Genomic DNA, 26,748 nt, shown 5'->3' on the forward strand with positions numbered 1-26,748 from the left:
TTCGCACGTTTGTGCATTGTTCAAATGCCCGCGGACCAGGCAAAGTGATCTTTTGGAGCAGTGCATGATGGGATACTTCAACATGGCGGCGCCCATGGCCTCCAATTTTAAGTTCGCAGTGTGTTGATCGGCAGATCTGATCGTCGTTTTTGATCGGTAAGTGTACGGGATCGTTTGGAAAAGTTTCCGTATGGCGCCACCACTTTTACATTCGATATGAAATAATATAGTATCTAATTTACCTCAATGAGATATCCCTTTTTGTAAAAATGAGTGAAAAAGTGGTGGCGCCATACGGAAAGTTATCCGATCGTTTAAGCAACAGAAAGGGGAACATCTCAGCCGTATGTTCATTACTGATATATTATTGCAAATCTGTTTTAATCAGAATCTCTTCAATTGACAATCAATTCAACAAAAGTCCAACTCCAGTTTGCTTGAGTTTAGTTAGTTTGGGCTTACTCTATGGTTTGGGGGCTGGTCATCTGCATCTGGTCATCTCGCCACCTAGCAAGCTCGCCACCAACAAAGTCGCCCCATGCAAAGTCGCCCCCTAACCGGCTCGCCCCGAGTTGTTACAAAGTCGCCCACTGACAATGTCGCCCCCAAACAATGTCGCCCCCTGACAATGTCGCCCCCAGCCAATGTCGCCCCCCTAGCAAAGTCGCCCCAGAAAATAGTTAAGGGTTAGGGTTAGGGTTAGGGTTAAGGTAAGGGTCAGGGTCAGGGTCAGGGTCAGGGTTAGGGTAAGGGTTTTTAGAGTTAGGGTTTTTAGGGTTAGGGTTAGGGTTAGACCTTCCACAAGCACATTACTTCATACAGAATTTTTTTCTGAAAATGTTTTAATTTAATTTTTTTACCATAATTATTGTAGCCTTAATTATTTTCCGAACAACATCTGGGGGCGACTTTGCTAGGGGGCGACATTGTCAGGGGGCGACTTTGCTAGGGGGCGACATTGTTTGGGGGTGACATTGCCAGGGGGCGACTTTGTTTCAACCCGGGGCGAACCGGGTAGGGGGCGACTTTGCAGGGGGCGACTTTGTTGGTGGCAAGCTTGTCAGGTGGCGAGATGACCAGCATTCAGTTAGTTTCTGTATTCCCCAGGCACATTGCTTCTGTGGTATACAATATTCTTCCAGCAGTATGATTTATGAAAACCATGTAGCAGACAATCCTCCATCCAAATATGTATTGACAGAACTTGATAATTGATGTTCCTTTTCAGGATGTTTTAACTGGATCTGAAGAGGTCCGGAGATAGGAAGTCACCATGGCCAGGCCAGTATCGAAGGAGACATTCAAGCAGAAGTTTCAGAACATCTTCCGTCGAAGAGAAGGAGCCATCAATACTGGCGCAACAACTCAGTCCAAATCTGAAGAGTTTCTGGTCACCCCTTCCCTTCTGAAGGTTTGTACTGATTATAATGACAAGTTTGTTTGTTTGTTTGTTTTGTTTGTTTGTTTAGATGATCTTCCCGTCAAGAGAACTCAGCAAACTCCCAGTAGATTTAGATGATAACACCAAGCTGGCAACAGCCAATTTCTCAAACATTGGTTTAACTTTAATGTCCACGATTATGAATTGCTCAAATCAAGAAGGACAATACTTATATTCTAGTCATCGTGAAATCACTTTTAAGCTTGGTAGGAGCTTGTTGTATATGTACCATTGAGGAGTCTTACAGTAACATTCAAGTTGTTATGTGTTTTCCAGCATTGCAAAGTGAGGTATCAATGTATTTTTGCTATGTAGTAACACCATGTGTATACATCTACTTTGCTGTGTATATTTGTTTTTTTCAATCTTTTTTGCTATTTATTCCTGTAGAGAGGTAGATTTCAGAACTTGGGAGACTACTTAATTCCGAAAAGAACTGTCCTGGGAGGTGGGCAAATCAAAAGACAGGGACTACCACTTTCTCTTCTAGGACTGAGGGCCTCGTTCTCCCTTAAACAGTGGTCCACTGGCCAAATGCCAGTCAGAACACCAGTGGACAAGTAAAAATTCACTCCCAAGTAGTCAGGCTGGCTAGTTCAGTTTGAAACACTTCCATATTTCATATGGAACAGTGAACAAGTTGATGGACTAGTAAAATGCCAAGCTAACCGTTCCTGAGGGGACTTTTCATTTTTAAACTTCACTTAATTAATTAATCTCATTGTTTCAACTAGTCATGGTCAGTAGATGCGTTTATGATATCAACTTTATTCTGAGAAGACCTTAGTCTTTAATCAGGGTATGCAAAGCTCCAAATAAACTAGCTCTATGCAAGCCCTATGTGCTTCTGGTAATCAGTGGAGCCAGTTTGTGTGAAGTGGGCGTGGCATACAGTGGAATTTCATAACACTTAAAGTGTGTATGTAACTTTTGTAGGAAAAAAAACACAATGTCCACAGATTTACACTAAACTTACACAGTTTGAAGATAATGATAGCAGAAAGCTTCCCTGAAAATATTACGTGCTGAGGTGCTGTAGTTTTGGGGAAATGAGTAAACTATGTAATGTAATGAAAATAATTTTTGTCTCATGAGACGAAAATTATTTTAAGCATTTTCAAACGTACTTTCATGACATTGTTTTACTCATTTCTCAAAAACTACAGCACCTCAGTAAGTAATATTTGAAGGGATGCTTTCCACTATCATTAAATCTTCAAACCCTGTAATTTTAATGTAAATCTATGGACATTTTGAAAAGGTACCAAAATCCTTTAAGAACAGATTACCTTACAGGCTAGAGCTATTTTTCATTTTTGATTAATGAAGGAATGAATCATAAAATCATTCATATAATTTTTGTTTGAATCTTATTTTTTATTGTATGATTTGTGAAACTCTAGGAGATTTCCAAAGAGAGTCCAATCAGCCAGAGAGTGAAAGCAATCAGAGACCTGTGTGAGTTGGTGACAACCAAGCGACTAGAAGACGTAAGTAACTTGTTATTCTTCTTTCGAGTCCATCATCTACTTAACTAATGTCTGGCCAGGATTGGGCGCATCTCACAGCCTTCTTGTCTTCAATGCAGCACTGCTCCTCCAGGGCTAGGTAGAAGTTGTGGCATAGATTGGGGCGATGTGTCACAATCGCAACTGGTGCCCATCATTGTCGGTCCATTTTCTACATGTTTGTCTTGCATTGTCCCTCCTCTGTAGTCTATTGACCCATTTCACCTGACGTCATCGTCAGAAAAATCTTGAATGCGCCATACTGGTGGGCAATTTCACTGTGCGTTTATATATATAACTCTATGCTGTGCGTTATGCGGTGATGTGTGCATTTTAGGCGACGCGGCGTTAATACACGTAAACTTAACTGCCCACCAACATGGTTAGCGTGGCATCAGTCGCCGCGTGTGACGCGCGTGCAAGGGGTCAATTGAGGAATGTTCATGCTCTCCACCCCTGATATTTTTTTATCAAAGTGCAAGACACTAGGGCCTATACAAACACAAATATGTGGATTGCAATGCGCCATATTTTGGACCGCATGATGGCGCACTAAATAGTATTTGTATTACTTCCAGGGGGATACGGGATTTGTCCTGCACAGTTTTAATAGGCATCCTGTCACTTTTGTTGCAGCCTTGTTTTAAATTGGACTATAGTCTTATTGTCTGTGGTGGATATGATGTCTGTGGTGGTAGTGTGTTCCAGTCTTGAATTACTGTTTGGGATATGAATGAATATACCCCGGAAGTGATACAAATATGTTTGAGAGCACCCCCTCGCAGTAAAAGATATGGCGCATTGCTTCACCAATTTCCTGTCATCCTCTGGGTTTTTAAAAAATTATTTGCCATCTTCGAGGTACAACACTACTGTTGTAATGGAAAACTAATTGTTAAAATCATCAAAGCTGTCAAATGTTATATAAAATGCTAATGTTTTTTTAGAAAAGACTTCAAGTCACTGGACACCTTTGGTAATTGTCAAAGACCAGTCTTCTCAACATATGCACAAAATAAAAAACCTGTGAAAGTTTGAACTCAATTGGTCATCGAAATTGCAAGATAATAATGGAAGAAAAAACACCCTTGTCACTAAAAGTTGTGTGCTCTCAGATGCTTGATTTCGGGACCTCAAAATCTAATTCTGAGATCTCGAAATCGAATTCAAATATTTGAGTGTAAATTACATCTTTCTCAAAAAAACTATGTTATTTCAGAGGGAGCTGTTTCTCACAATGTATTATACTATCAACAACCCTCCATTGCTTGTTACCAAGTAAGTTTTTATGCTAACTATTATTTTGAGTAGTTACCAATAGTGTCCAGTGCCTTTAAACAATGTTTTGGTCTCTAACATTGACCAATTTTTTTCTCTCACATTGTGTAAAAACAAAACTTCAGGCTTTATAGTAGAAATAAATCTGTATTTATTTTATGGAGAATTTTTTTTTCTTCTTTTCATTTCAGAATGGAATTGAGGCATTATGGGTATCGACCTCTGACCTCTTGGAGCCACACATACCCACGGAGCACAGACACCTCATGTTGACTTTCATCAAGTGTATCATTAATGGTCAGGTGAGACCCCCTGCAGACTATTGTCTCATGATTATCACATGATAATCATATGTTTATCACATGATCAGACCAGCAGCAGTTATTGTACAAAATAATTATTTTTCAAAGCTAGTACCTTTTTTAGTGAAATTTCAATAAAGTTTTATTTTTTGCTTGTACGTCTTTCACATGTCAATTACGTAAAATGAAATGGAGAAATGTGGGGCAGATTGGTTTCACCTTAAAGTGTTTTAATTGTTTGGCCTCCGTAATAAATTGCTGCTCATGAAAGAATCTGTCGCAACCAGTGTTGCATATTCAGTGGAGGGTTAAGTTTGTTTTTCAATAAGAAGATAAAACCAAGGGGAGCAATGTTGTTGCCCGATTTAATTATTAGGGTATTTTGAGAAATGTATAAGTGTTTTTCACTTCTGTTTTCATCATTCGTCATTATTGCTTAGAGTGAAAGGCTCGGGCTGATGAGGGCGCTGTTCTTCGAGGTCATCAAGAACCACTCTATCTTTGAAGATTTGCCGCAAAGGTTTGTTTTTCACTTGAACACTATCAGTGCTCTGTTTGAAATATATTTCACTTAAAGGAGCACTGTCATCATGATCACGAAACGCTAGGATTAATCCTATCTCAAGTTAGGACGAGTAAGGATGGGTTTAATGCGTCCTACTTCTTTGGATACGGAACCTCATCCTAAGTCTTAAGATTAATCCTAAGTTAGGAAGAGTTTGGTGAAATCGACGGCTGGAGTTATAAATTCTATCTCAGTTACAGTGTAACAGTGACAGCACCCTGTGCGATTTCATTTTATTTATACTGGTTGTGAAGCCAAGAACTCTCAGAAACTAAATCACTGTATTAGCCAAGAACCAAATGGAGAGAAGACAAAGAAGGAAGTTTCATTTTAAGATGTTGGAGGAAAACCCTATTTCATTGAATTTCTTCACGTTGTGAAGCCAAGGACTCTCAGAAAAGCAATCTTAATGACTGTAGTAGCCAAGAACCCTATGGAGAGAAGGCAAGGAAGGAAGTTTCAGTTTTAGATGTGGGAAGAAAACCTCTGAGATAAGAAAGTCAGGAGCACTTTACGGTGTCAGTGCAAAGACATTGTACCATAAAGCGCAGCCTTTTCACAACACAATTAAAATGAAACGCCAGGCTCATGCCGCCAGAACCTTCCTTTTAAAGTAGTCACCATATGGCTTAGCCAGTGTCTGAATTTAGCCTGCTTACTATGACTTTGGCTGTTAGCTTGATTGATTGATGAATAAGTAATAATAATGTCTGTTCCTTTCTATAGACTGGATGTCCAGAAGTCACTGAGTGCCAACGGTAAAAACCTACTTGACTTTGATGAAATGCCTTCTGATTGATTGATGAATAAGTAATATAATGTCTGTTCCTTTCTATAGACTGGATGTCCAGAAGTCACTGAGTGCCAACGGTAAAACCTCCTTGACTTTGAGGAAATGCCTTCTGATTGATTGATGAATAATTAATGACAATGTCTGCTTCTTTCTATAGACTGGATGTTCTGAAGTCACTGAGTGCCAACGGTAAAAACCTCCTTGACTTTGAGGAGGATATGGGGCCATTTCTCCTAGCCTGGATGCCAGATGTTATTAGTTACGGCATGTAAGATAATCTCATGGCCTCTACTTTAAATAATAAATCACAGGGGAAACTGACTTTAATTTACTGAGATGCGCACAATTTCTGTGGATTTTCTTTCTATTTTTGTATTTATTTATTTGTTAATGACAAACACTGCAAAAGGGAACATGCCATATTCTAATTTAAAAATAAATTTGTTTTGCTGAAAAACACAAATCAAACAAAACAAATTTGTCGTTTTTAATGGAGATGATTGTTTTTTAATTTAAATTCAGGACTGCAGAGTTTCTTGGCCTACTCATCAATTTGTTCAAGTTTAACTCCTGTTACCTGGACGACCACATTGTCTCAGGATTAGTCAAGTAAGATCACTTTTAACTGTTGTATGTTTGATATTAGGGACTTTTCGTTTTCGACGACGGATGGTTCTGCGACGGTTGTTCAGCTAAACGTTGTCGTTTTCAGCACAACGAAGATTCATCCCAAGTACTGTCGTAGAAATTGAGGGACGACCGTCCTCAAAGCCGACGCATGCGCAGATGACGCCAAATGTCATCTTTACCGTCGCAGAACCATCCGTCGTCGAAAACGAAAAGTCCCTACTATCATAATGCGTAGCACGGTAGGTCAATTGATTAGCCTCAGAGGCGGTTCACTTTTGTATACATACTACTGTGATGCCCTAGATATGAGGGTACCTTTTAATTTTGAGGTGAAATAATTTCAGAGCTCCAGAGTTCAAATCTTACCTGTTCGATGCCTCTAAGCTCACTGAATTAGCATTCCGTGGTAGCATTTATTTATTGGACATCAGATACTCATCATAAATTTGTTATATTCATGAATAGTTCAGCTCTGAAGTTGTTACGGGCAGAAAAAAGAATGCCTGCTGTAAGCCAGTTTTGTTCTCTTTGGTTTATTTTATATATATTTTTTTAGTGGATTGAGATGACGGTAAGCATTTGAAAAATTATATGCCCCTGTAAGCACATTAAGGCTAACATGCTGACTAGGACTATATGCTTTGTTTTCTGAGAATTACTTAGCCGATATTATTTTTGGGGGCAATCATTTTCTTTGCAGGCATACTTGCACAGTTTGTAGCCGCACTGGTCGGGAGTATGACATCGAGCAATCCTTGAAGGTCCTGGAAGCTGTTGTATGCTACAGCTGTATCCCCACTGAGTCTCTCTATAACCTAGTCACTGCACTGTGTCGCACCGTCGGAGTACCAGAATTTGCCCAAGCAAGCTGGAAGGTAGAGTCCCTACCCTACCTCCGCCCCAAAGTACCTATCTGTTCTTTCCAAAATTTTCTCCATAGCCTAGTTACTGCATTCTGTCACAACCAAACCCAACCTTCACCCAGTCGCCCCCTTACTCATCTCTTCTTCCTAGAGTTCACTATAACCTAGTTACTACATTCTGTCGGACCCCTATCACCCGAGCCCAGTCGCCCTCTACCAATCTCCTCCTAGAATTTTCTCTATAACCTACTTACTGCATTCTGTCACACTGTCGGGAGTACCAGAATTTGCCCAAGCAAGCTGGAAGGTAGAATTCCTACCCCACCCACACCTTTGCCCAGTTACCCCATACCCATCTTTTTTTCTACAGAGTTCCCTCTAGTGTCTAGTCTGTCACACCATGAGAGTACCAGAATTTGGCCAAGCACTGGACGGTAGAATTCTAGTTGTTGATATTTTCCTTCGTGTTTTTTGTTTCTTTTTTTCAGTTGATGCGTAATCTGCTGGGGACCCATCTTGGCCATAGTGCAATCTACACAATGTGCAGTATTATGGAAAGTGGGTAAGTTTTTGGTCCCCCCACAGCGGGACATAATTCTTAATGTTGTTTTTATAATAATATTAATAATAACACCAGGTTCTTACAGAGTGTATATTAACCCCTAAGGGCTTATCAAAGCGCTTAGTTTATTTTCCTGCAGGGTATGTGGAGCTACATGTATGTTTCAAAGTATGAGACCTATTCGTTTATACATCTGTATGGACTGTAAAAGGGGGTAACCCTGTTTCAGCCCTCGGAGTAGGTGGCAACGGCCTCTGGAAAAATGTAATTATTGCCCACACCTTGCAGTGGCCCTCTGGCCTTGTGTGTCTGGAGACTTGCTTAATTTTTTTTATATAAATAGCACCAATGGTTTAAAAGGTGTTGTGGCGCAGGGGTACAGGGGCAAACCCCTTCTCTTTACAACAAGTGCACTGGGTTCTTTAGTATGCATTACACAATGCATACTAAAGACATATGGCTTTACATCCCATTCGAAGGACGCAGCAATAATCATCATGTGGCTCGCTTTTATGGACACAAGTGTCACAACTGGGATGCCAGAGCTTGAGTCTGGTGTTCTTATCCGCTTGACCACAACAGGCGAGTTGATATTTATTTGTTGATGTCCCCTTACAGGCAGAACAAAGGCGACATCATCCTGCTGAGGGGTGCAGTGTTCTATGTCGGGATGGCTCGTTGGGGATCCATGAGAGTACAGTCTCTCAAACACAACTTCACTTCAGTGCTGCCATCATTCCTAAAGGTAATGCTTCAACAAATCAAACTGCAACACACTTAAACCAGACATGTGAAGTCTCGGGTTTTGTCGCCACTTTTTTTTGTGACGTTATTTTTTTCCCCCACTTGGACTTCATCTATCTGAAAATGACTACATCAAAAAACTGAATTTGACTTTAAAGCTTCCGTTACTGAATTTAAATGTCGGGCATCACACAAATTATTCAGAATGTCCTAGAATTTTATGTACTTTTGACTCTTTTAAAAACTCCCAATCTTTCCCTAAACTTTTCCATCGCAGGCTCTTTCTTGTAAGCACCCACTCGTAGCATACGAAGTGACCCTGTCCTTACAGCGACTCGTTAAGAAGTACGGCAAGGATATTCAGCCAGTAACTTGGGACATTGTGCTGGACATCATCGAGGAGCTGTTTAGAAAAATCAACGTAGGTTTCTTTTCATTAATTCTGAAACTTGTGTTATGTTTTTTTTTTTTTTTTTTCACATTTATTTTCATCACATTTCTTGGCCCTCAGGCCAAATTGAATGATATTTAAGCAGAATAAATAAAAAGAATTAAATCTGAAAAAGTCTGAAGCCACTGTTTTAAAGTATAGCAATTTAAAGAAAAACTTTTATTTTTGGAGGAGGGGAAGGGTTCTAAGCGCAGGAGGGGTCTCCATAATTTGAATTTGCATGTTGTATCAAAGTCATGTGAAATTTCATGGTAAATCAAAGATTGTAAAATTGCATGTTAAAGAAAAATCTTATTAACTTTCCTGTGAAGTTTCATGTTAAATCAAAATCAGTATTTTCTGTTTTATGTTGGGTTCTATTAGTGAGAATTGACAAGTGTATCTGAACAAAATCTTGGTATTGGATCATTGCAAGAGGCGTTTGGTAAAGTGATTTCTGATCGTTATTCTTCCAGATATATTCCACGCATGAGTTGCTGCCCAATGACCTGCATGATCTGGTGACGACAACAGAGATGCTACACGAGACCAAGGCATTCAGTGGGTCTGCAACCAGACTCTTTGGCATTGTAGAGGAGTTTGCTAACATCAGACCGGTAAAGTGCACAGTTTGTTTTTAGTCAGTCAGTTGTGCTGTCAATGGCCTTGTTCCAATAGGAGACTTTTGAACGCAAGATGGCGGCAGACTTACCAGGTAAATGTCCATTGTTTACGTAGTTCTGAGCATGCGCACATTACCAAGAACAATGGATTTTACCTGGTAAGTCTGCTGCCACCAAGCGTCCCAAAAGTCCCCATATTGAGAGCTTCGGCAGTGACTATGACTGAATGCTGAAAGGCCTAATCTTTGTCGCTGCAGCCAACGACAATAGCCGTAGCCAATGTTGCTTTATTTGGACATAACCTAAACATATATTTTTATCCTTAAAGGGAAGATATACATTTGGTAATTACTCTAATAAATAATGGTGTCAATTTCTTTTTATTTGGTTACTACAACAGCTCTTGAACGTATAAAGCATTTTGAGAATCATTTCACTTTGAAGTAATGTATTTACTTCAAAGTTAAAGAATAAATCATTTTGAGAATAAAGAAGTCTTTATCCCCAAAATTGGAATCTGAGAATGAGATGGTGTATTCCAATGACAGATTATTCTTCCTGCTAAACATAACCACTCCTGATTATCTCAAATATGCTACACTTTTGAAGCCAAATTTTAACAGGTTAGTTTTAATGTATACATCTATATTTTATTAGGGTTAAAACAATCAATGGGTTCCCAAAACCAAATGTATACTTTCCCTAAAATGGATCTATCACAGGACTAAAAACCTACCCATTTTTGTCTTATTGTGTGCTATTCCAGGAGAGTTCCGTGTTGACCCTTGTGGGGTTCCGAGCCCAGTCCATCCATCCGACCAAAGTAGACTGGATCCAGAATCTACAACTCCTTATGGATCGTTACTTCAGGAATGAGGATCGGACGGCAATTAGGGAGGCGGCTCTCCGGGTCCTGTCATCGGTCATCAGCTCAACGAGTCATCTCTATGAGGTGGGTCAAAGTTCAAAGGTCAAAATCCATCCCGAGTCCCAATCCCCACTTCTGTTTCATTGACCTCCACATATGAAATTTTAGATAATAACAGTTTATCCAACAATATTGAACAATTTACAGAATTGTTCTGATTGAATGTTTGCTTGTGTGAGGATGGGTTTGGAAAGGCTTACACTTCAGCCACAATTTAATGTTTTGAGAAAGATGCATTTGAAATTTTTTTTTGTTTAAATGACTGTTGAAACCATTTCATATTTAACATTCCACTGCTTAAATATAGCTGATTTTTCTAATCTCGCTAATTATAATTTCTTGGCACTGCTTATTGCGGAATTCGGTAATTCTAGCCCATATGCAGATTTCTGTCAAATCATGCCCTGAGCTGTCGATATTTGTTATCATTGCAAAAAACAATGCTGCCAGAGGGGATAACTTGGTTCCTTATTTAGGGATGGCATAATACCAAACAGCTTTAAATTGTGAAAAGCACTCTGCACTAATGATGTCATTTTTGCCCAAAATACATAGACCCCCCTTGCATATGAAGTAGCGTTTGTGTATTTCCCTTCTTGTCTACAGGATGATCTGATTGAGATGGTGGTCTTACCTCAGCTCAGCCACATCTCAGAGGATATTGACCCCATCGTGAGGTACACAGCAGTCCAGCTGCTCGTGGACGTCGCCCAAGTTTGCCAGACCCATCGTTGTCTAGACATACTGGATATCATTCAGAAGGTAGCGACCCCCATCACCTCTTGCTCTTGAGGCATTTTGCCATCGAATTGGGTGCTTCTTGGCTATGAAATGTATTTGCTTTGAAATGAATATGGTTTGGAAGATATTTGAAGAGTAGTATACAATGCTTTACATAAATATCCCTTGAAATTTTGTGTTTTTTGTGTTCATGACACTGTTCACTATTTTGTAGAATCAAATGTTTAACACGATAAAATGGCAAACTATTATGTTCCGCTAGTTGTTTTTTTCAAGAAGGGAGAGTTATGTATTTTTAATCACTACCCACTCATGACAACACACTGAAGGTGGTTTACTGCATGAACAGCTCTACAAAGTCTTGTGCCTATTCAAACATTTTGGGACCACTTTGGTCCCATGTACATTGCTTTAAAGGCACTGGACACTATTGGTAATTACTCAAAATAATTATTAGCATAAAACCTAATTGGGAGCTGTGTATAGTATAAAACATTGTAAGAAACAGCTTCCTCTGAAGTAACATAGTTTTCGAGAAAGAAGTAATTTTCCTTGAATTTGATTTTGAGACCTCAGAATTAGATTTTGAGATCTCGAAATCGAGCATCTGAAAGCACACAATTTCGTGTGAAAAGGTTGTTTTTTCTGTCATTATTATCTTGCAACTTTGACGACCAATTGAGCTAAAATTTTCACAGGTTTGTTATTTTATGCATATGTTGAGATACATCAAGTGAGAAGACTGGTCTTTGACAATTACCAATAGTGTCTAGTGTCTTTAACGCATGAAGGTCAAAAATATGGCGCATTGCCTCGTGTGTCGTGGCCCTTACACAGTCTATTGAATCATACCTATAGGTGTTGATGAAGCCGATGCATACCATAGCGAGTCTCGGAAACCCAATGGAAGGAGCAGACCCCGCCCATCAGAGGGTCATTCAGAGCGAGGAGGATCTTGTTGACATCAAGGCTGCCGTGCAGGGCCTCATGGAACTGTTCAGGGTGAGTACTCAGGCTGATTAGAGAGCGCTGCTTAACAGTAAGCTAGTTTTCATGCTTATTATAGTAGAAACAAATTGCATAAGCAGAAAGTATGGAGAGTTAAGTTTGAAATGTAAGACTGACTTATTTTTATAGCACCATGTTATGTTTACAAGGTGCTGTGGTGCAATCTGCAGACAGCCATAACACTAAGGGAATTCCTTCTCTTCACGATAAGTGCTGAATTCTTTAACTTGCATTTCAAAAACCAGGACCAACAGCTTTATGCCCCATCCAAAGGACAAAGCAATAATGTTTAAATGCCCTGCATTAGGACACAAGTGTCAGTACAGGGATCAAAAACACTGAGCTTGAGTCCAGTGCGCTTGACCGCTGTGCTATAACACATCCTTTTTACAATATTTTATGTGTTTCTCTGCAGTCAAAATTGTATCGACTGCCATCCAATCACTGTGTATTGGCATTTGAACTGCTAACCAATCACATGCAAGCTCAGTATCAACACAGCTACCAATCAGAAACGGCCAGGAGGATCAGGAGTATGGTGAGTATTTCACTGTTATTTTCGTCTTATAAGGACTGCCCTCCCAAATTTGGGCAGAATGGCGTGGGAAATTTAGGCACAGCAAGAAGAAGGCAAAATTGGACAGAGAAAGCCAAAAAGACTCAGTGGTTGGTACTTATATTTTTATCTGTGCAAAGTTTCAGAAAATTCAACTCCTCTGGCCCCCCCCCCCTTAAAGGCATTGTGCACGTTTGGTAATAGACCGATCCACTAAGCTCCGTCCCATTGCATATTGATCAATCACGACGCAACGAAGGTCCGTCACTAAGGTCCGACATGCATGCGCGTATGCATGTTGGATGCATTTGTGTGCTTTCAGATAGGAATAAAAGACTTCTAGCTAGAAGTCTTTTATTATTTAGTGAGAAATTACCTCTTTCTCAAAAACTACGTCACTTCAGAGGGAGTCGTTTCCCACAATGTTTTATACTATTAACAGCTCTCCAATGCTCATTACCAAGTCATGTTTTAAGTTAATATTTGTTTTGAGTAATTACCAAACGTGTACCTTCCCTTTAACCAAAAGTCCCATACACGATTGCTACATTACTTGCTTAGGTGGTTACAGCTTTCTGTAAACCACCATGGCCTAAAAGATTTCATGAAGGGAACTTGGCAAACTCCCACAAGGGGATATTAGCACCAAGCTGGCAACAGCCAATCTCTCTCATACAAATATTGGTTTAACGTCTATGATTTTGACTTGCACAAACCAAAAAATTGTGTTTCAGTAACTAGACAACAATACTAGTTATTGTGAAATCAGCTGTTAGCTTGGTAGGATTCGAACCTACAACCTTGTGATTGCAAGTGCTGCACTCTAATCACTGACCAGCACTCAAACGTACATCAAGAAAATGTTATCAATTCTATATGACTAATATGAAAATCTGAGACGGTTTTGTAAGTCGGGGTTTCTAATGGTTGTGGTATTTTCTCTACTTTTTATCCAGGTGTTTGAGTATCTTTTACATCTTCGGTCTGATTGTGCGTATCACATCGGACTACCAGACAAAGATGGCGTCATTAAATACAGCCCGTATGTTCTCTGTGATCGCAAGTGAGTAGTGGTGTCTTTCACTAAACAAAATGTATCTGGCTGATTCGTGTTGCCTTGGTACATCCCAAAGTCAGTAGTATTTCTTGAGAGATATTGCCCTTTCGTGATTACATGTATCGTATGAGTCATATGTATGAGGGGTGACACCTTTTGAGTACTTAAAGAAGATTGTACATGTATGATAATGCCACTTTCAGAACACATAAAATAAATACATGTAAGACCTTTGCCCAGTTATAGTTAAAACTTTCTCAATTCAACCCCAAACAATTCATATTAGCACTTAGGGATTAATCCAACATGATACTGTCTCAGCCCTTGCATTTCCCCATTTATACACCTGGGTTAAAAGAAGCATTTATGGATCAGTGTCTTGTTCAAAGACACACGTGTCATGAGCAGGAATCGAACCCACACTCCAACACATTACTATCTCAGCCCTTGCAGTGTCACCCGAGAAGAGAAGCATTTATGGTTAAGTGTCTTGTTCATAAGACACAAGTGTCATGACCAGGAATCGAACCCACACTCCGCCGATGGTTCAGCCATCAGAACTTAAGTCCAATGGATCTCACGGCCATGAAACACCAATCTATTGTTTTTGATCGTTTTTGTTGTTGCTGACAGAATGGAGATGGACATTACAGGCAAGACGTCCCCGCCCTCTGTTTGTGCGTCCCCGCCCCTGTCGGAGCGTTTCTGCAAGACGACCTCCATCCCATTTGCAGATGCGTTCAAAGTGATTACCATCTGTTTGAAATACGTGAGTACAAGACATCTAAACCAGTGGTGGCAGCAGACATGTTTGTCATTAATCAAATTGTGGGCATTTTTATACATCCCGTGCTAAAGAGCAGATGTATATTTGCTCTTTTGCCTCTTTGGGCTCTTCTGCCAGACAAAGGTCTGAAATCCAACCCCCGGAAAGGGTTTACAAGGCAAGTTTTCCAGAACCTGGTGTCGCTCTTGCTTCGGGTGAAACAAAGCTTATTTTGGTAGGTGCCTGCCTCAACACACTGGGAAGTCGAAGTAGACACTCCCGCCATAAGTATTCCCGAAATTTGTTTTGTCTAAAGACATCATCTGACGTGTTGTTATTAACTTAAAAGTTATACATTTTTTATTTCTGTTCTTAAAGCAATTGGACAGTTTCGGTACAGAAAAAAAAAAAAAGTTCACAGATTTACAAATAATTTACAGGGTTTACAGAAGGTAATGGTGAAAGACTTCTCTTGAAATATTGTTCCATGAAATGCTTTACTTTTTGAGAAAACATTAAAACAATATCAATTATCGATAGCGAGAATTACGGATTTATTTTAAACACATGTCATGACACGGCGAAACGCATGGAAACAAGAGTGGGTTTTCCCGTTATTTTCTTCCAACTCCGATGACCGATTGAGCTTAAATTTTCACAGGTTTGTTATTTTATATATAAGTTGTGATACACGAAGTGTGGGACTTGGACAATACTGTTTACCGAAAGTGTATAATGGCTTTAATGTGAAAATGACTAATCAATGTCAGAGAAAATGATGAAATTTTCGAACCCTACCAGTTGCTTTCATCCTTTAGGTTGGCACTTGAAATTATCCTCTAAGTAGCCTTTCATAAACCTACAACAGTTATCTTTTTATAAAGATATTCACACAGTGTTACCGCAAAACTCTCTTAGTTATTACTTCCACCATGCAAAGTTTTAAAACCTACTTTGTTGTCTTTTTGTTTGTGTTGTGAATCTCTGTTTAGGAGACAGATTGGCGAGTGTTGACCATGGTGTCTGAGTGTCTTGCTAAAGCCATGCAGAATCGTCCTCTTGTACTGGCTTCTAATGCAAACCTTGATCGACTCTGTGCAACTCTCTGCTCAATGGTAAGAACACAGGAATATAAAGAATATGACTTTTTTTTTAGCCATGCAGAGATGTGTGTTGAGCTCTGTATACTCATAAATTGTGGTTGATGTAGATATTTGTCTATTGTTTAACGACCAGCTTGAATAAAAATGGTAACAAGAGAGCTTTGCTTAAATTAATTTCAAATGTGTTCAATCTAAAAAGAAATTTAGTTCACATAGAAATTAAACAGATTTTAATAAATAAAAAAAAATTAAAGCAATGAAAGATTGGCGAAAAACCCTGTGATGTTATCACTAATTTGTTTATATTTGTGGGAGCTCCGTTTTGTATAGCCACTTTATTGCAACAACAAAGCAAAAGTGTTGCTCAAGGCTACTCAAAAGAATAGGTAGGGGGCAGATAATTGGACAAAAGCTGTTCTTTGGGCTTAAAAACGTGCGCGTGACCTCAGGGTACCTGGTAGCATTTCGCATTATACAACCCAGCATAAAACACACCTCTGAATAATGCGCGTCTCCCATTTTCATCTTTTTGGGAGTCAAATCTTTTGTGCATATGTTTGTCCACAATTTTGCTTCCCAAAATGGAGGACAGGATAGGCGCATGTGTGTGCGCTTTACGCTGTGCATCGTGCAAGGGTTCTATAAAGCATCTAGATATAAAACACAAACTGAGTGTCTGTAGTTGTATATATGTTATTTAAAGACACTGGACACTATTGGTAATTGTCAAAGACTAGTCTTCACAGTTGGTGTATCTCCACATATGCATAAAAAACAAACCTGTGAAAATTTGAGCTCAATCGAAGTTGAAGTTGCGAGATAATAATGAAAGAAAAAAACAACTTCTCCCCATTACTCGTAATCAAGAAAGGTTTTATGGTAATAATTATTTTTTAGTAATTACCAATAGTGTCCACTGCCTTTAAAGCCATTGGACCCTTTCGGTACAGAAAAAAAAAAAAGTTCACAGATTTACAAATAATTTACAGGGTTTACAGAAGGTAATGGTGAAAAACTTCTCTTGAAATATTAGTCCAGTAAATGCTTTACTTTTTGAGAAAACAGTAAAACAATATAAATTCTCGTTACCGAGAATTACAGATTTATTTTAAACACATGTCATGACACTGCGAAACGCGCGGAAACAAGAGTGGGTTTTCCCATTATTTTCTCCCGACTCCGATGACCGATTGAGCCTAAATTTTCACAGGTTTGTTGTTTGATATATAAGATGTGATACACGAAGTGTGGGACTTGGACAATACTGTTTACCGAAAGTGTATAATGGCTTTAAGGGAATTATGATTCTAATCATCTTAACAGGTTGATGACCGGAGTCACATCCGTAGGTTGCACCATACACCCCCATCTTTCAACCGAGCGGATTTCTACGCCGGTGTTTATCGCATTCTCACAGCGTTGGTCCCGTACCATAACCAGTTGGACGGCCGGAAACAAGTAAGGAAATTCTCAAAGTGTTTTTGTATTGGAAAAAAGAAGAACTAAGTTAATTTTTTTGTCCTCCAGCCTAGAAGCGTAAGTGCAAAGTTTATTTAAAGGCAAAGTATACTCTTTTCTTTTGCACCAGATTTAGATTTAGATTAACCCCTAATATGAATACACAATCTGAGAAACGTAAATGACAGTAACGCTATAGATTAAATTCTAGGGGCACTGCCAAAAATGAAATGTTCCTCAAAATGCTTAAAACTATCGAAAGCTGCTGTAGGCTTCTAACCAAAATTGTTTTTGTTATTTCTTTTCAGAGTGACTACCAAACATATACCTTCCCTTTAAGGCACGTTGGTGTAAGAGCAAAAACAAAAAAATATTCCTTATCCCCGATGCAAAATGAACATCTTTGGTTTTTTTCTCCCTTTTTGATTCATCAAAGCAGTGTCAATTTACATAAGAATAAGTTAAAGGCAGTGGACACTATTGGTAATTACTCAAAATAATTATTTGCATAAAACCTTACTTGGTGACGAGTAACGGGGAGAGGTTGACTGTATAAAACATTGTGAGAAACGGCTCCCTCAGAAGTGACATAGTTGTTGAGAAAGAAGTAATTTTCCACAAATTTGATTTTGAGACCTCAGATATAGAATTTGAGGTCTCGAAATCAACCATCTAAAAGCACACAACTTTGTGTGACAAGGGTGCTTTGTTCTTTCATTATTATCTCGCAAGTTCGATGACCAATTTAGCTCAAATTTTCACAGGTTTGTTATTTTATGCATATGTTGAGATAACCAAGTGAGAAGACTGATCTTTGGCAATTACCAATAGTGTCCACTGTCTTTAAACACTTAACGAAATAAACAGTCTTGTGAGATATAAGAAAAAGTGAAGGAATATATCAAACTAAGGAAAGGACAAAAGTTGCAGTTAAGTCAAATTAAAATATTAACAACTATTAAAACGATATTGTATGCCAAACCATATTTTATTTGTCTCTGCTTTCAGGTTGACCTAATTAAATGTCTAGAGGCTGGATTGAAGCTGAAGTGTGCTCAGCAGTGCGTGGATGGATTGACACTCTGCGTTATGGAGATGCAGGATACCATGATTAAAATACTGCCCTCTGTCATTCTGGAAATGTCTAAGATGTCTGCCACTCCAACGATGGCAATACCGGTATTGGAGTTCCTCTCAAGTAAGTAGAATGGGGGAAGGAGGGATAGGGGGAGGGTAAAGTGTATAGGTCACTGATGTCCAGGGTCTAACTTCATAGATCTGCTTAAAGGATTTGGGTATTTTTTGTAACACAAAACACAATGTCCACAACACAATGTCCATTTGAAGATATTCTAGTAGAAAGCGTACCTTAAAATATTAGTTGCAGAGGTGTTGGCTGTTGTTTTTGAGAAATGAGTTAAACAATGTAATGAAAATACATTCTTACATGCTAAAATAATATTCGTCTCATGATCACTGAGACGAAAATTATTTTATGACATTGTTTTACTCATTTCTCAAAAACTACAGCACCTCAGCATATAATATTTTCAGGGAAGCTTTCTACTATCATTATCTTCAAACTGTGTAAGTTTAATGTAAATCTGTGGACATTGTGTTTTTTTGTCCTACAAAAAGTAAATAGACCCTTTAACGGCCAATTTTGTGTTTACTGCGCGATTTCCATTTTCTAGCGCTGCTTGTTGTAAGCACACGAAAAGGCATGCTAACCTTCCGAGTGCTTACTGCACAAAAATGTGACCCGCTCTGTGAAAACGAGTCAGATGTAGGCAATTTCAGGAATTGAGTTATATGCATGGCTGGAAAGAACACATTAGCAGCAGTAATTTGGTATGTGTCTAAGCTTTGGGGTGTATCGCGTTGCTGAGTTACTCCCGTTTGAAATTAGCCACTACACCATTTTTTGTGAAAAACGAATTATAAGTAAAATGATATTTTAAACTACCATTGTGTGCAAAAGGATACAAATTAGACATAAGTATGATCACAAAATTGATGTATTCATAGCTTTATTGCCTAAAAGGAAGTGTTCTATAAAGGTGTAGCACAACAATTTGATTACCATTTAGCAGCTTGGGCCTAGTGGTTAGACTGCAGGACTCGCAATCACAAGGTTGTGGGTTCAAATCCTACCAAGCTAACCGCTGATTTCACAATGACTAAAATAAGTATTGTCGTCTAGTTACTGAATTACAAATTCTTGATTTCTGCAACTGAAAATCATAACTGTTAAACCAATGTTTGTATGAGTAAGATTGGCTGATGCCAGCTTGGTGTTCATATCCCCTTGTGGGAGTTTGCCGAGATCGTGTTATGGGAAGATAGTGCCCCGACTTGATACTGTTTTGAGATTTGGGTGATCGGCATGGTCTTTTTAAGGTTGTAGAGCTGTGTGAACAGGTATTAATGATGAGGTTTTGTCTTTGTTGTTTTCATTTTCAGGTCTAATCTGGTTCCCCCACCTCTATACCAGCTTTGTTGAGAATCAGTACATGAGTATATTTGCTGTAGCTCTGCACTACACAAATCCATTCAAGTGAGTTGGGGTCAAACATTCTAATCAGTTCAGTCTGGGATCAACTTAAAAAAAAATATAGGTCTTGACTTTTGTAGTCGGAGGTTACACCGTCGTGGTTATCAAGGTCCATTACTGCAGAAACATGACTTATTTTGGAAAATGTTCACACTATCTCTTTTAAGTAATCTGTGTCGTTCTTTCTATATTTTTTTAATTTTACTTTAAGCTGTTGTGAGTGCGTTATTCTTTTGGATAATTTCAAAATTTGTTTCAATTTTGTCGTCTTCTTTTTAAGAATCTTAGAGTTGAAAACACAAGTAAATGATGGTGAGGGAGAATTGAGAGGAGATTCAAATGTATTTTTGTTTTGATGCTGCTTGTAAAGGTAGAAATGGATTCAATGTGTTTTTATAGGTTTTTTTCTTCTATACTTACTAATACCAGTGGTCTGCATACATGTACATCCACAATAGCCCCTGAGCTTAGTTGGAGTGGGGAAAGACAACATTTTTTTTGTTTTTGTAGGATCTTGAAATATAACACACTCTGTGTGCTTGTGAACATGTCTGAATGGTTGAACCACCCTTTTATCTGTCCATCGAGGGAGGTGGGTTCAAGGGGGGGGGGGGACATTGATGTTGAAATCTTTTTCCCCAATTACCAAATTTATGTTTTGTATAACAAATCGTTCCAGATAATTTTAATGCAAGTCCTTCCCCGTTCTGAAACAATGTTAGGTTTTCGCTGTATGTGGTTTCCTTAGCGCATCACGTCATCGCGATGTGGTTCATCAAATGTCGTCTCCCGTTCCGTCGAGAATTTGTCAACTGCATCACAAGGGTAAGTGAAAATGTTAAGGGTAAGTGCGCATGTGTATAGGCATTCTTCGTTATACAGCTAGCGCAGAAATTCGGCCCTTGCTCAGTAAGCGGGGAATGGTGACTGAAGCGGAGATTTCGGCGGTAAACAGAGTCATGAAGTTGGAGCCAGTTTGGTTGGTCTTTGAGAGGCTAGTGTTTTCTTACCCACACAGGCTTTGAGCTTAGCTGATATTATATTAGATCACCAACATCTTAGCCTGATTTCACCAAGTACAGTCAACCCTTGTTATGAAGAACATAACACTGTTATAGAGAGGTTCTGCTTGTAAAGAATACATGGTCAAAAGGGGTTTTCCCCATGTGAATTACATCAAAATCTACACAGCAAAGTAGATATACACATGGTGTTACTGCAACCCAAATATATAATGATACTTCACCATGCAATGCCTCAAAAATTATATACGGATTAAATGTTGATACAGGCTACACGTGCAGCCTGCATGCAGAAAACAAAAATATTTTTTTTTTTGGGGGGAACACATCAGATCAAATTCACAAGCACCATAAAGATAATAACAATGAGAATATAGGATTTGAGGCATTGCATGGTGAGGTATCAATGTTTATATAACACCCAAGCAGATCCTTGCCATTTGATTGGAGGATTGTCCGTCACGTGATAGCAAATAAAAGTACCATTGCACGCTGAGTCACTCGCCGTGCTTTTTGTTCCATCCGAAAAGTACCATTGCACGCTGGCACGCTGCCAGCGTGCAATGGTACTTTTCGGATGGAACGAAAAAGCTGAGTAAAAACATCACTGCGTGCGCGTGTCTTTGGTAACGCAGCAGGTGTTACTGCAAGAAGGCATAGTAAAATTACTAGCATTCGGCTTCTACAGTTCAAATTGTTTGTTTTGAAAGTTGTTTCTTTCAATCAAAATGACAAAGTTCTACTTGGATGTTATATAAAACAAATAATGAATGTTTTTCATTCGTGCAATGGTGCGAATATGTTCATTCGTTGAAAGCTGGAATGTTCCATTCAACTCGGCTCCGCCTCGTTGAATGGAACATTCCATCTTTCAACTCATGAACATATTCGCACCATTGCACTCATAAACATTCATTATGTGTATAATATTTGGTTTGCGGTAACACCATGTGTGTATCTACTTGCCAGGTAGAGTTGTTCTTAGGGAACTGTCTTGCTTTATTCTACTGCCGTGGAGTAATCGGAGGTTCGGGAGACTTCTCAGTTCTGAAAAGAACTGTCCTGCTTTTTAACTATTACCAGGGCGGATGGTATAGAAATTCGACTGGACTACTACTTTAGCTTATAGGATCGTAATAACTGTACTGCCGCGGAGTCAGTTCTGAATTGGTCTCAACGTTTCGACTAGCTTGCTCTAGTCATCGACAATGAGAATACCCCCAGGTTTTCACAGTTGAACTTTTAAAACCAAAGATAAACACCAAGTAGCAAAACATTTCATGGACCTTGTTTCAATTCATCATGCCTAGGCCAAACTTCTAAAATTTGGGTCCAGAATGCCCATCAGTTTTTTGAAATCCTGGGAAGAATTCTGGTCAGCTGAGAAGTGACAGCGAAGAAAATGTAGGATCTGTAAACTTGACAATTGTAAGAATTTTAAGGAGTCATTGCTCAAACTTTCTTCCAGGGTCTGCGAGCAAGTGCTCCAAGGATGTCATTGGATAGTCCTGGGCGTGTCAAGCTAAGGAGAAGTAGCAGTTTAACAGAGAAACCAAGTCTGTGAGTTGGGTTTAGTAACTTGTAAATTCATGTCAAATTATAAGTACATGTAAGTCTTCTAAAGATAAATGGCTAGTTACTATTCATCACTAAGTTTCAAAAATACATGATTCACCAAAAAACGCTTGAAATTTTGTGGTTTTCCTTTAACTTTGCGAAACAACACAAAAATTTGGTTTGTCAAAATGGCGGACCGTGTTTGTTTTTGAGGGCTACTTTTGTTTGAAAACTTATTCTTCTTTTAAAGCATCTTTCTAGCTAAACAATTTTATAGCCCAAAATATCTAATCCAAAGGCAATGTGTCCATTCAAAGTGTCATCATGCGTTGACGTAAAGGATTTCCTTCGCAACACCCTTAGCATCAGTAGTAACCGAAGCTGTAGCAGCCAATTCGATTACAGCGTAAAGGCAGTGGACACTATTGGGAATTACTCAAAATAATTATTAGCATAAAACCTTACTTGGTAAATCAAGCATCTGAAAGCACACACCTTCGTGTGACAAGGGTGTTTTTTTCTTTCATAGTTATCTCGCAACTTCGGCGACCAATTGAGCTGAAATTTTCACAGGTTGGTTATTTTATGTATATGTTGAGATACACTGAGTGAGAAGACTGGTCTTTGACAATTATCAATAGTGTCCATGGTCTTTAACGTTTTTATCTGAATAGAAGCTTGAATGAGAAGCAGTCTGGTCCCTGTATATACAACCAGAATTACAACCTTTATTCTCACTGTGTATACAGGGAGCTTGCCAAATATAGTCACATCTTCATGAAAGTATTTTTTAAGGAGTTTCTAAAAAACAAATTCCTCTAATTTTTTAATTTTATTATTCCTATAGAATGCCCAAAAAGAATGAGCAGAAAAAATCCAGTGATAAGCAAGGCCAGGAGTCGTCGGCAACGTCTGAGCGAGCGAGAAACGAGATACTCAGTGAGTTACACTCAATACTCACTGAGGGATGTCTGGACATGATGGCCAGGTACACGTATTCTAACTGCACCACAGTGCCAAAGAGGTATGGATTGTGTCATATAATTGCTTTGGCCCACTCATAAGACCAGTCTCAGACAGGCGTGCCAGAGTTGCGCCGAATGAAAATAGATTAGGAGTGACTCTAGGTCGAGCCAAATAAAGTTTTGGTTTTAGTAGGCGAAATTAACATAACATTTACATTGGCTCGGCTCATGGAAAGACCGACGTCTGAAACCCAGGCGCTCCAGAGTCGTTCCGAACAATTGCAACAGTCGATTCTTTGACTTCTAGCATGTCCAGCCGCTCCTAACTGTTTTAGGCAAATTGCGTGATTTACTGACCGTTATTTACTGGTCCATACTCGGTGTTTTAATTTGGATTAATTGTAACTAAAAGTTACCTCAGTGATTTTGTTTTGTAATCGATGTCATATATATATTTTTGTTTGGTGTAAGACGTCAACTGGCATTTTTTTTTTAATATTATCATCAAAGCAATCGTTTATAGGCATGATATTCTTCCTTTCAACTTTACCCTTTTTTTTGACCTTGGAAAAAATGTTTTAAAATAAAATTGCCTGAAAAGTCTATAAAAGCCTTTTACCTAAGCACATTTTTTAGGTCGGCCCTTGTTCTCAGTTAAACATTCAAACAGTTTTCCAAGTGTTTCATGCACAAATGAATAAAAGCTCCTAATTCTCATGACATTTTTGTTCCAGTTGGTGGCTATACTTGTCATAAAAGTAGTGAATAACATGTTTTTATTATTTTAATTTCGTCCGATACTCATACTTAACAAAAATGTATTTACTTTTGTACTTACCATTTTAATATCTCATGAGAACTCAACATATAAAAGGTTTCAATAATAATTATGACTTTTTTTGTCAGATCTCCCGTGGCAGAGTTTTTACTTTCCGGTGGCCAATCCGACTCTTGGTTGATAGGCAACAAGATTATCACCATAACAACGAGTGGTGGGAGTTCAAGGAGACAGAAGAATGGACTCTGCGAGAAGTGTTCCTCCCTCATCCAGGTAGAGACTGGGGAGGACGTGAAGCCGAGCACTTTGAGATCTACCACCTTAAGGACAGGGGATTCTGGCAAGGCTGTTGATGAGCCTTCTGTAGAGCTGCCAGTGCCGTCCAAGGGGTTTCTGAAAAGGCAGCGATCAAAGTCTGGGAAGCAGCCCGACAAGAGGAATGATTCTGGGGAGAAGGCTTTAAGGTAAATTGCCAGCACTATAGACCCTTATCATGCTGCCTACAACTTGGTCACGTTCCTTGTATCGAATAACAATAATGAATGCTAATAATCATAATGCAAATAGGAACCAGACTATTTTGTTCTTCCAGCCTCGGAACGGTTACATTGATATCAATGGGGAAATGTCAAGATGGCTGCACCATGATAAAGGTCTGTTTGATTTGGTGTTTGTTTCTAACTACAAGGGTGCGTATTTTTCTGTCGTAACCAATAGCCGTTTCAGCTGAACTTGCATAGGTCAGACAATCAGACAATATTTTTTTCTACAAATAAAGATTTGGTCTACTTCTCTAGTGCTTTGGTTAATATTCCCAAAAGCTCATTGTAATCTATAACTCCAGGGGTTGCCAAAAGATAGAAATGCTATCATTTCAACATACCTTTGAATTTGTAACCAAGTTTCAGACTGTTGTCTTTGTAATGACTCTCACCCCTGCAATCATTAAAATGAGCTTTTGTTAGCCAAAAGCTGTTGCAAAATTGCTGCAGGAACTATTCAATTACTTAATGTCCACTGTTGTTATAGTATTGACAATGGCACACAGCAGATAAGTCATGTTCAGTGGCGATGTTTGTAGTACCTTTGATGCATGGACGTGCTTGTTAGCTTAACAATCTAATGTGGTGCTATATTTAAAGAAACTCAGCAGTATCAAGAGTAAAACAACCATCTTTTCTTTTCTTTCTACCAGCTCACTTTGTATAAGTAAGGCGATGTGATTTAATTTGAAGTCTTCATACTGTTGAGCAACCTTTGAAAACTGGTTTTTATAAAGAGCATGCAGAAGAGCATGCAGTGAGATATGTCATCTCCTCAAAAGAAAAATTGCTCAAACTGTGATGGAGCTTTTTATCAATCTAAAGAAAGTGAAATAAGCTTGCTTTCTTTTATACAAATTCTGAAATACCATTCACCACCTGGTCATCTGCACTTTTCAAATAATTTATGCATTTTTTTATTATTTGTTTTTATAGTCGAGGGACAACCCCCCCAACGTCGTCCCCCCATCCAACCGACAAACGCAAATCATTTGACTTTAACGCCCCAGCCACTCCTGAGAAAACTTCCTCTGAGACCCGCGGATTTCAATCAAGCAGCCCGCCCCCCTCAAAATCTGGACGGACCAGCGGTGACAGCCACAAATCCAAGTCAGGTGCCACGAGTCCAGGGAGTGCTGGTGGTCGAGCTGGGTCTCCTGTGAGCGCTGAGCCACGCCTACCGGCAGAGACGAATAAAGAGTTTGTGGAGCGAGTGCAGGCTTCGCTGCATGAAAGAGTGGAGGCGTCAACACGCAAGCTGTCATCAGTCAACATATATCAATGCAACTGCTGGTGTCAAGGATGGGCTGAGGTAAGCTTACTACTTTTTTGTTTCAAAAACAGAGCAGCACTTTTTCTCAACAGGTGGTAAAATGTGTATAAAGCAAGACGACTACTGAGATTTAAATTCTCACAAAATTTAAAATTTTTTGAGCAGCAACATCGAAGCAAAGTTTTCAAAATGGTCAATGTAAGTCTGATGTCGGCTTTAAGCGGCGTGAATAACAACAGTTCAACCTGTCCTTAATGTGAGTAAAGCAAGACGACCACCGAGGTTTAAATTCTTACCAAATTTAAATTTGTGTAAGCAGCAACTTTGAAGATGTTAGTAAACTTTTCCATATAATCAATGGAATATTCAATCTAACCCCCAACATCTGCCGTTAAACAGATAAAGACAGAAATCGACCTGTCCTTAATGTGTCTAAAGCAAGACGACAACCAAGGTTTAAATTCTTACACAATCAAAGTTGTATGAGCAGCAACATTGAAGCTGTTACTTAGCAAATTTGTCCATATAATCAATGGAGGTTGTGTGTTATGAATCTGCATGAATGCCTTTTTGACTATTTAGACAACAGGACATATTCTTTTCCTCACTAGTACAATTCATTGATATTTGCATTACAGGCACATGAGGCATCCCACAGTCATTCTTCTGTGGACAGTGAGAGCATACTAATTGAAAATTAG

General features: G+C 39.0%; 1 protein-coding gene across 1 annotated transcript; it reads left to right on the top strand.

Moving 5' to 3' along the window:
* The first annotated feature begins 69 nt into the window (after positions 1 to 69).
* Positions 70 to 26,748, top strand: LOC117292442 (tuberin-like). The gene is made up of 28 exons (XM_033774477.1): positions 70 to 156; positions 1,229 to 1,411; positions 2,845 to 2,931; positions 4,419 to 4,529; positions 4,970 to 5,049; positions 6,045 to 6,155; positions 6,410 to 6,496; positions 7,218 to 7,392; positions 7,869 to 7,942; positions 8,561 to 8,687; positions 8,964 to 9,107; positions 9,593 to 9,733; positions 10,506 to 10,691; positions 11,274 to 11,429; positions 12,267 to 12,410; positions 12,832 to 12,954; positions 13,929 to 14,035; positions 14,663 to 14,798; positions 15,788 to 15,910; positions 17,222 to 17,356; positions 18,365 to 18,554; positions 19,820 to 19,913; positions 20,633 to 20,735; positions 22,401 to 22,492; positions 23,337 to 23,513; positions 24,361 to 24,696; positions 25,711 to 26,086; positions 26,686 to 26,748. The coding sequence occupies exons 2-28, from the start codon at positions 1,274 to 1,276 to the stop codon at positions 26,746 to 26,748; spliced, it is 3,816 nt and encodes a 1,271-aa protein (XP_033630368.1). The 5' UTR covers positions 70 to 156; positions 1,229 to 1,273.

This window comes from Asterias rubens, chromosome 7, assembly GCF_902459465.1.
Source record: "Asterias rubens chromosome 7, eAstRub1.3, whole genome shotgun sequence".
NCBI lineage: Eukaryota > Metazoa > Echinodermata > Asteroidea > Forcipulatida > Asteriidae > Asterias > Asterias rubens.